The 11,528-nt window shown below is 43.7% G+C and overlaps 1 protein-coding gene across 1 annotated transcript in view; it reads left to right on the top strand.

The window, feature by feature from the left end:
• Nucleotides 1-682: 682 nt before the first annotated feature.
• LOC310779276 (broad substrate specificity ATP-binding cassette transporter ABCG2-like) overlaps nucleotides 683-11,528 on the top strand; it is a gene marked incomplete at its 3' end in the record, with an annotated part of 52,612 nt that continues 41,766 nt past the window's right edge. Inside the window, exons 1-3 of the mRNA XM_083639797.1 lie at nucleotides 683-737; nucleotides 2,745-2,833; nucleotides 6,517-6,644. Of these exons, the coding sequence (XP_083495923.1) occupies nucleotides 2,804-2,833; nucleotides 6,517-6,644 (158 nt within the window). The 5' untranslated portion in view covers nucleotides 683-737; nucleotides 2,745-2,803. The remainder of the gene's footprint in view (nucleotides 738-2,744; nucleotides 2,834-6,516; nucleotides 6,645-11,528) is intronic.

The following is an 11,528-nucleotide window of genomic DNA, read 5'->3' as shown; positions in this document are numbered from 1 at the left end:
ACACACACACACACACACGTTTCCTTTTGTCGTTTATCTCGCTCACCCTATGTTATTTCCATCTTGCTCTTTGTTAACGGCGAGTTTCTCTCACTGATATTATTCAAACTACATTTATCACCCTGAGATTCTTCACATTCTTCAAAAAAAATTCTGTTGGAGCTTTATTTGCAAATGCCATTAAAAATTAACTACGAGAGAGAGAGAGAGAGAGAGAGAGAGAGAGAGAGAGAGAGAGAGCGCAAATCCATTCTGTTACAAACCAACAAAATAACTGATCTAACAACAAGGTAAACAGTATACAGTAGTAAATAGGACAGAATCGGTTCATCAAGTAAGATACTGATAGAGCAGGAAGGTAATACTCTTACAATACACTACTACAAATACAACAATATTATGAACAATACAGTACATACAGTGTGAGAATGATATAACACAGTGATAAACAGACAGTGGATGAAGTAAAACAGGTCAGAAAGGAAAAATAAAGTAAGGTGGGCCAGGTCATTGTGGGCTGTCTCTCAGTTTCATCCAACATTTACAAAAGTGAGAGACACCCACTGCCCTTCTCCCTACTTCTCTTATCGTGACGTAACAAGTCATAACACAGCAACTCTCTCTCTCTCTCTCTCTCTCTCTCTCTCTCTCTCTCTCTCTCTCTCTCTCTATCCTACAGTCACTTGTTTCATGGTGTTGGATGCATGTCAGCGGCTCTGTTTTGGTCTTTTTGACAGGTGAGTGATATTCTTCGTGCTATAAATGTGAAGACAGATTTATTTAAATATTTCATACATGTGAACAAATCTGTGGTTCATGTCAAAGTTCAAACTTTATTTGAACCTTTTATTTACTGTGTGTGTGTGTGTGTGTGTGTGTGTGTGTGTGTGTGTGAATATATATATATATATATATATATATATATATATATATATATATATATATATATATATATACGGTATATATATATGTGTGTGTGTGTGTGTGTGTGTGTGTGTGTGTTTTTCCACACACACAGACACACACACACACACACACACACAGAGTAGGTCCGGAAGAGCTGGATATTATTAGCACTTCTGGTTTCTACGTGTAAAAGTCAATGGGATCTCTGCATGGGGATTTTGGTTAAATGCATGAAATAAGAACGGTCAGTGGTTAACAAAAGTTTATGAAACAGCGAAGTTTGTGTTCAGGAAGATACCGTAATCTTCACAAATGAGGACCACTTTCATGATTTTCGAAGTGTAAATGTGTTTTTACACGATTTTCTGCAGCTCACTGAGCTGACCCACAATTTGCCAACTTTACATCACTGATGACATCACAATGATGTCACAATGTCTATGACATCATCAGTGATGTCACGAAAACACAATTGCGTGAGTGACATCAGTGATGTCACCATGCCTATGACATCATCAGTGATGTCATAAGATGATTTTGGTCAATAATGATGTCACTGATGAATTCCTAGGCTAGTCTGCTGCACGGGCTCGCCAGCCCTGCAGCTCGACCGCTGTGTGGGATCATATACTCTTATGACATCACTGATGATGTCACAACTTCACATCACTGATGACATCAAAATTGCTCTCATGACATCACTGCTGATGTCACAATGCCTAGGACATCATCAGTGATGTCACAATGGCTATGACACCATCAGTGGGACAAAAATTTAAACAGAGAACAGACAGACAGAGATTGCCCAGAAATGTGGGGTCAGCGAGTGTGGACTGGGGTAGGTGTCTGTGTAGACAGGACGAGAAGATCAAAAATGCAAGGAAACAGTGGATGGATGGATCCAGAAGAAGGCGGTAATACGTCATTAAGGCTGCCATAAAACACCAAAAAGAAGAAGAAGAGGAGATTGCCCACTTGCCCCTTTTATATATAGATAGATAGATAGATAGATAGATAGATAGATAGATAGATAGATAGATAGATAGATAGATAGATAGATAGATGCATAAGTTCCCATACAAAAATCCCATTGACTTTTAACCAGGACGTGCAGGGACTTCTGGGTAAACCTACATACTGAGTCATCCCTGCAGGACTCTATTCTCATTACAGAGAGCCAAAGTGAACGTCACATCCTGCCTCATCATGTGTACCACCATCTGAAAACATATGAATGGTGGTGAACGATCAGACGTTTGAATTGTGCCACTTTGCAAGTCAAGAAAGTTACAGTTTGTGGTAAACCTGTGGCACTATCCACCTTATTTCTAGCTGCCATGATGCCTTTACGTGTGGGTGCTTCTTCCGGTGTAATCCTCCCTTAGGTTTCAGTTTCAGGACAAACTGCAACTTTCTCGACATGCATAGTTGTCTTTTAATTTGACAAAATGTACATGTGTACCCCGTGGCACAATTCAAACAGGAAAAAAGTAACCGTCTGATCGTTCACCACCATTTGCTGGTACTGTACACAGAGCAAGGCAGGAAGTGAAAACTCTTTAAAGTGCTGAGTCATTTCTCCCTCTCCTTCCTTCCTCAGTTTACTTCATCCATGTGGTCTAAAAGTTTGCATGCAGTGTCTCTGGAGTTTTTCTTCTGAATTTTGAAAGCCAGAAACGACTGAGTCACTGGTCACCAGCCATAACAACCACGCAGGCAGACATATTATGGTCTGTTTGTAAAAGTCTTCCTTGCTGTCTTGTTGCCATAACAACCACGCAGGCAGACATATCATGGTCTGGTCTGTTTGTAAAGGTCTGCCTTGCTATCTTGTTTAGGCTGAGGGCACGTGAAAGCCGGACTTGGATCTCCTCTGCAGGAGGAAGAGAGGGAGAGGATGACGGACAGACGCATCTCCACACAGCAGGTGAGACAGTAAAGAGAGAGGAGAGGATGATGGACAGACAAATCTCCACACAGCAGGTGAGACAGTAAAGAGAGGGAGAGGATGATGGACAGATGAATCTCCAGGTGAGACAGTAAAGAGAGGGAGAGGATGATGGACAGATGAATCTCCACACAGCAGGTGAGACAGTAAAGAGAGGGAGAGAGGATGATGGACAGATTAATCTCCACACAGCAGGTGAGACAGTAAAGAGAGGGAGAGGATGATGGACAGATTAATCTCCACACAGCAGGTGAGACAGTAAAGAGAGGGAGAGAGGATGATGGACAGATTAATCTCCACACAGCAGGTGAGACAGTAAAGAGAGGGAGAGGATGATGGACAGATTAATCTCCACACAGCAGGTGAGACAGTAAAGAGAGGGAGAGGATGATGGACAGATGAATCTCCAGGTGAGACAGTAAAGAGAGGGAGAGGATGATGGACAGACAAATCTCCACACAGCAGGTGAGACAGTAAAGAGAGGGAGAGGATGATGGACAGATTAATCTCCACACAGCAGGTGAGACAGTAAAGAGAGGGAGAGGATGATGGACAGATGAATCTCCAGGTGAGACAGTAAAGAGAGGGAGAGGATGATGGACAGATGAATCTTCGCACAGCAGGTGAGACAGTAAAGAGAGGGAGAGGAGGATGGACAGACGAATCTCCACACAGCAGGTGAGACAGTAAAGAGAGGGAGAGGATGATGGACAGATGAATCTCCACACAGCAGGTGAGACAGTAAAGAGAGGGAGAGGATGATGGACAGATGAATCTCCAGGTGAGACAGTAAAGAGGATGACGGACAGATGAATCTCCACACAGCAGGTGAGACAGTAAAGAGGATGATGGACAGGTGAATCTCCACACAGCAGGTGAGACAGTAAAGAGGATGATGGACAGGTGTATCTCCACACAGCAGGTGAGACAGTAAAGAGGATGATGGACAGATGAATCTCCACACAGCAGGTGAGACAGTAAAGAGCAGACCTGGGCAAAAGGCGGCCCGCGGGCCACATGCGGCCCGCGAGCGCCCCCTGTGTGGCCCGCGCTGGAATTGCAAAAAAAAAAAAAAAATTTTTTTTTTTTTTTTTTACAATGCACCTGAATGCAACATGCAAGGTACCCGCTGAATAAGTGTCCAAATGTTCATGTTATTCTGGGCAATACTCCACTTCCGTTATAACATTTCAGTCTGGTATGGAATATCTTTCAGTAATCTTTATGACTAAAAGGCTAAAAGTAATCTAATGTGTAAGAAATGACTGTTCTACATTGAAGTAAAAATGGAAATAATTAACTTGTTGGTTTTGGATTTATTTAGCTTCAAGAGTGCATTTTTGTTCGTGTGACCCTCAACACAGGCTTTGAGAATCCCGGGCCACTTACTGATAGTTATGCTTAAATTAACACTCATATTCTGGTTGATTTAAAGAAAAACATTTTGGCTAGTGCAATGGACAGATCTAATTGGCTGGTAACTTTAAAATATAGCAGCCATATTGGCAGGTGGTCAAAAAAGTTAATGACATAGGAGTGAGTGAGAAAAGGATCAAATATTGGTGTTTAAGACTGAATAATGACATCACAACTGTTAATTTAAAATGAGGTATTCCTCTAAACCTGACTTCAAATGCCCCCAAAAAATTTGCGCCGGCGCCATTCGGCCCCCAACGCTCAGCAAAATCTGGCCCTCTGGTAGCGAGGACATTTTTTTGTAGCCCTCTCTATCATCAAAGTTCCTGGGTTATGGCATGACAATATTTGTTCGGCCCCGGCAACAATCTGGGTTTCTCATGTGGCCCCCCATGAAAAATAATTGCCCACCCCTGGTAAAGAGGATGATGGACAGATGAATCTCCACACAGCAGGTGAGACAGTAAAGAGGATGATGGACAGATGAATCTCCACACAGCAGGTGAGACAGTAAAGAGGATGACGGACAGGTGAATCTCCACACAGCAGGTGAGACAGTAAAGAGGATGATGGACAGGTGAATCTCCACACAGCAGGTGAGACAGTAAAGAGGATGATGGACAGGTGAATCTCCACACAGCAGGTGAGACAGTAAAGAGGATGATGGACAGGTGAATCTCCACACAGCAGGTGAGACAGTAAAGAGGATGATGGACAGATGAATCTCCACACAGCAGGTGAGACAGTAAAGAGGATGATGGACAGATGAATCTCCACACAGCAGGTGAGACAGTAAAGAGGATGACGGACAGGTGAATCTCCACACAGCAGGTGAGACAGTAAAGAGGATGACGGACAGGTGAATCTCCACACAGCAGGTGAGACAGTAAAGAGGATGACGGACAGGTGAATCTCCACACAGCAGGTGAGACAGTAAAGAGAGGGAGAGGATGATGGACAGGTGAATCTCCACACAGCAGGTGAGACAGTAAAGCGGATGATGGACAGATGAATCTCCACACAGCAGGTGAGACAGTAAAGCGGATGATGGACAGATGAATCTCCACACAGCAGGTGAGACAGTGGACAGTTAGGCCTACTTCCAAAAACACAGATCTAATACAATCAACCTTTTTCACAACGACCCCTAATTTAATCCTCATTAGGACGGAGGTGATCTGATTTTGTCTCTCGAACCTAAATCTGTGATTTTCTTTTTGTGTGTCATATATATATCGATATAATTTTGTCCAGAATTCCATGACTATCTGTATGTGCAGAGACAACAAAGAAGCTATGGTCACAACAGTCCTTGTACATTGTGTAAATTAAATAATGCTGAAGTTTAACAATCCATCAGTGTTCACTCCTCATCCGCTTTATAATGATTCAAACAGCTTATATAAACCAAATGAATGGAAACCAAAAGTCCAGGAAGTGTCTTATAAAAGTATATTTAAAGCCATAACATTCTCCTCTAAACTGCATTAGAGGAGGACTGAATCTCAATGTAAATACATATTGCTATGCATACAGAGTCCGGAATATTCAGTGGCGACGCCACAACCCGACATGCACTTCATAGGCAAAGGAAGGCAGAGAGAAACAGAGAGAGGAGGGGTGATGACTTGACTTGGAGCCTACAGGGCTGCCTGTCTGTATCAGCGAGGTCAACCTCATGCAGTGGGTGAAAGTTTGTTTTGACCTCCGTGTGCTGTGGAGCAGAGGGTGAAGAAATCTCCTCCTATGTACAGTATGTGCGTCTCCATTTCTGCATGTGTGAGATGTCTTATGACTAATAACTCATACCATTAATTATGTGTATGCAATTATAGCTTATTGATTATGAAATGCCAATGGAACTTCAATTTTATATGACAATCAGTTTGCTGGGCATCCTCACAATCCCTTCAAGGACCCACGAAACACAAGTTATTTTGCACCTGATCTCACTCACACATATCAGAAAACTGTAAACAGTTTTGCAGGCATTCATTTAGTTTGACAGTGATTGAGAGTTTATTTGACTTAAGTTGTGGACAAGTGATGTTTGTGCATGAATGACATCACCGTTCCACAATTGACCTTGTCATGTGCAAAATAGTGGTTATTCAAGTGTCCCTTGAAGAACCACAGTATTTATTTGCATCTTGTCAGATTCGGTGTAACTTTGAGTCTTTTGGAGTTTTGACTGTTGTTCCTTCAAAATAAAGGTTCTTAATGTTAATTGTAATCTTAATCTGCAGTCTTCAGGCCCGGGCCGGCCGCTGCAGGGGGCCACGGTCAGCTTCCACAACATCCACTACAAGGTGAGGGAGGGAGGAGGCTGCCGCTGCAGGAAGGTCTCCTTCAAAGACATCCTCATCGACCTCAAGTGAGTGAACGTCTTCTCGTCAAACGTTCCTATGATATCTGCACAAAGTATTTCCCACCTATAATACATGAACGAGTGATGAGTGAGTCCGCCTGTTCAAGCCCCTGCCACACTATAGCGACCGGTGTGCCTCCGCAAGCCCACACATTCTGTTAAAGGATCAGTTCATGCAAAAATCAACATTCTGTTATAATCTATGCGATGGAAGGATGAGTTTTTTAGTTCACAAAACATTTGTGGAGTTTCACTACAAAACAATGTTGCGCAATTCTTGTAAACAATTGAACTGGATAGTGACCAACTTTCAAACGTGTAAAAAAAAAAATGCTTCCATAGGCCTAGGCTACTGCAAACCTGGTGTAATCCAAGTCTCCAGAAGCCCCGAGATCCTGGACTTGACTTGAAAATATGTAATTTACACCTCTGTTTTTAGCTGAAATCTGCACTGTGGCCAGGTGCTCCAAGAAGGTGGGCGTCGCATACTGTAGCCTGCTAGAGTGACAATTTCAGCTAAAGCAGAATGACAAACCGCCTGAGCGAGTACACTGCTGTTTCTAAAGCTGCGGCTCGGGACGCAGAAATGGGTCACCAGGCTGTTTCTGATGAGGATGATGAGGGGGGGCTGGTGTTTTTAACGAGCCAGGTGCTCGTCCAGGTGTCCAGGTGTGATGGACTACAAAAAATGTCAACATGGTGATCGTCAACCGAAGATGCTTCTCAATGTCAACGAAGGATCCTCAAACGGATGAATTTCAAGGATACTACGTCGTTGGAGGCCGCCACATTTTTCCGATCTTCACATTCTACAAAGGACATGGGTCACATTCGCTTTTGCTTTAAAGGGCCCTCTAGTCAGTTTCCCTACCTGTACAACCGTTGGTGTTGTTTGAAAACGTTCTAATATACGTTTCATCTGATTCTGCGGCAAAAAAGCGTAGGCAACTTAAGAAGTGAAGGCTAATCGGTTGTTCCACTGCAACATCATGGTGGCCGCACTGTTGTCAAAAAGGCGCAAGAGCTTTGTCTCTTGCCTTCAGTACTCTTTGTCTGCGCTACAGCCGAGAAACCACAGATCCTGTACCAGCACAGATGTAACGTTAGCTTAGCTGCAATACTCATTATTGCTTTATTATCAACAACCGCCCAATGGATTTTAAAGCTGATGCCCTCATGGAAATAATCGTGACTCGCACTGGTTAACAGGCGCAAGTTTTGGTCACTTAGTGGCATATTCAGCCAGGTTTAGCTAACATAGCTAACAGCTAGCTATAGCTATTTAACAGCACAGAGGTAGAGAGAGTGGACAGCTTCAAGTACCTATAGGTGTCAACATCCACCAGGACCTAACCTGGACTAGCCACACCACCTCTGTTGCCAAAAAGGCGCAACTACGCCTGCACGGTCTCAGGCTACTAAAGAAGTTTGGCCTGAGACCCAAGACACTCAAAGACTTCTACAGAGGCACCATCAAAAGCGTGTTGACCAGCTGCTTCACTTCCTGGTACGGGAGCTGCCCTGCGATGGACCTCAAGCGCTGAGGAGAGTGAGGCACGCGGCCCAGCACGTAACAGGCTGCGAGCTGTCGGAACTGCAGGACCTATAAACCCAGCGCTGCCTCAAGAGGGCCTGGAAAATAATCAAAGACTCAACCCACCCACTCAACATGTTATCCTTGCTACCATCAGGGAGACGATACAGAACCCCAAAAACTCGGGCAAGCACGCTGAGGAACAGTTTCATCCCTTAAGCCACCAGACTCCTAAATAATCTACATAAAAAAGGGAGCTAGGACTCTGTTTGTTTGTTTTCTGTCTGTCCGACTGATCACACCATCAGTGATGTCATAAATTCTCTCTCTCTCTCTCACACACACACACACACACACACACACACATATTCACACATATATATATATATATATATGTATATATATATATATATAATTATATTAGGGCTGTCAAACGATTCATTTTCTTAATCGCGATTAATCTTGCGATTAACTATAGTTAATCGCGATTAAACGCATCTTTGTATCGCATGTTTAAAATGCCATTATTTTTGCATTTCAAAGCATTTTAATTAGATATTAATAATTCTTACCAGTGTGTCGTGATTGGGAATCAAATGAATACAAATAAATGTACTTTGTGATCTTGAATTTTAGATTTATTTTCAATTCAATAGAAGTGCAATGTAGACAGGAGGTAACAATGTCTACAAAATATATCTTGAATAGAAAATAAATGCACAATTGTAAACAGTGTACTGTAGTACACGCTCCAGAACCGATACTTCCGGCGGTGGCGCTGTGGAGCAGTCGAAACCCAAAATGACACAGCCGAAGAAGGCTGTGTCTGAGCTAAAAACATTGGCACTTCCATGTGAATAATGGCTCACTTGGAAACTGTGTATATGGATGGTAAATGGTAAATGGACTGCATTTACAGTATATAGCGCTTTTATCCAAAGCGCTTTACAATGTGCCTACATTCACCCATTCACACACCGAGGGCGGCCAGCTGCCACGCAGGGTGCTGGCACAGCCATCGGGAGCAATTTGGGGTTCAGTGTCTTGCCCAAGGAACCACCAACCTGCTCTACCTCCTGAGCCACAGCCGCCCCATGTATATTGATAACGTGTATATTGCGTGAAGCCATTGGAGCCGACCTCCCAGTGGTTAGAGGACCCGCCCATCCGAGACTCTGAAGGAAGAATGAGTGATGAGTCTCACGCTAGCTAGCTGGCCGCTAACTGCTCCGGTATGCTTAGCTTTTAGGTGATCGCTCGCCTCAAACTCGATGTACTTTTACACAAGGTGCAAACTACTGTTGACTTGTCCACTGTGCCATTTGGGAGTTTTGTAAAGTAAAACAAGCCGTTTAGAAGCCTATGCGATTAACGCGATAAAAAAAAAAACGCGTTATGGTCGACCCTTAATCGCATCACGATTAACGCGTTAACGCTGACAGCCCTAATATATACAGTATATATATATATATATATATATATATATATATATATATATATATATCATAATTGATAAGTTAGCACTGATACAGAGGCATGTACAGTAGGGTAAACTGTGGTACAGAGATTACATGTGTGATGACAGTTATATTGCTGGCTTTCTACCCCGGCGAGATGCGTGCGCATCTATGTGATGACGTTGCACAGAAACCCGTCTATGGGTCATGTAGTTTAGGTGGCTACAAACAAAATATTTAAAAGTAATCTCTAGTTTTATGAACTCAGCGAGGCCCTTTCTTAGGCTTCGCTATTGGATATGGTATCCCGGCGTGAGCAATGTTGAAGACTTTTTCATTGGCACCAGTTATGGCCACACCCCTTGCCGGTGAACCCGGCACCCTCAATAAAAGGAGGGCGCCGTCAGAAATTCCGCTCTTTAGCAGTTTCTTTCCATGCTGTGGAGCAGTGAGCCAAGACCTAAGAAAGGGCCCCGCTGAGTTCATAAGACTAGAGATTACTTTTAAATCTTTTGTTTTATTTCATCTCCGCTTCAGCCCTTTCTTAGGCTTCGCTATTGGATAGGGGCGGAGCTTGATGGGTCCACGCTCAATGTGACACATTCCCACAGTGGCCCACATCAGCCCAATATCCAGCGGTATGATGCATAAGAGAGGCTTATGTAGGCCCTACATAAGCCTCTCTTATGCATCATACCCCTGGATATTGGGCTACATTGTAGGGCCGCATTCCCAAGAAGGGAAGACCCGACTCGCCTGGGCGCCTATAGGAGCAGATATGATCTAGGAGTGAGATGCAAAATGACCTCGACACCAGTGTCTAAGGGGAACTCTCCTTTAGACCAGGGATGATGAGCAACTTTGATGATAGAGAGGGCCACACAAAAAATACCTCGCTACCAGACACACAGAGTGAGGTCGGTGGCCGCCAGTTGCCCAACCCTGCTTTAGACGGACAACGGTGCACATGTACAGGAGCTCCACGGGGACTCAACCCCGGGGTGTAATACCCCTGATCCGACCAAGTTTAAGGGTGGGAATTTGCCCGAAGCAAATACACTGGTACGTGTGTAGAATGTCTAATCCAGTGGTTGGCCCCCGCGACCTGTCCTCCCCGAGGCTCGTTGCCTATACGGGGTGACGTGCGTGACCCCGGGAGGGGAGGGGGGACCCTATGTGTAGGTTGAGGGGGGACCCTATGTGTAGGGTGAGGGGGGACCCTATGTGTAGGGTGAGGGGGGACCCTATGTGTAGGGTGCCACATGGAGAGAAGGCCGCCATCCACTACCTGTACAACAGTAGTGAGAAACAGGCTCTCAAGGTACTGTAAGGCTGTGGAATGCCATGAATGAATGCCATGGGCACAACATGCATGATGTAGTTTGGATGTAGCTGAACGACTTTTTGACAGTAGTTTTAAATTGACAAGCTAAAGTTTTTTGAGAGTAGTTTAGATGTAGGCTAGTTTCCTCATCAGTACTAGCCTAGCTATAGGTAAGCTATAGCCAGCTGCTGATGTTCAACATCATGAATGCCACGGGCATGCATGGATGAAAACAGATGTAATTGACATTGACATGACATTTTGAGCAGAGTTCCTTTTTCGTCCTCCAAGTTTGCCAGTTAGCTACTCTGATTTTTTTTTAAATTGTGCTTGATGAACAACCTGATACATTATCTTGAAAATATAAATTGGTTCTAAAAAGGATTATTTTTGTCACTTTTTAGAACTTATTTTTCTATAAAGTTTTACTAACAAGTGAAGAACCCAAAACATTTCCTGGTATCAGTTTGTTTTGAGTCCGTTCATATCAGACCTCTGTCCTTGCAGAAATAAAACCTGCTTTCTGGTTTGAGGCGCTGACTGGCTCTACATGTTCAAACACTCACTGTGAACCT

This window comes from Poromitra crassiceps (genome assembly GCF_964638095.1).
Source record: "Poromitra crassiceps genome assembly, chromosome: 7".
NCBI lineage: Eukaryota > Metazoa > Chordata > Actinopteri > Beryciformes > Melamphaidae > Poromitra > Poromitra crassiceps.
This window is presented reverse-complemented; position numbering and strand designations above follow the sequence as displayed.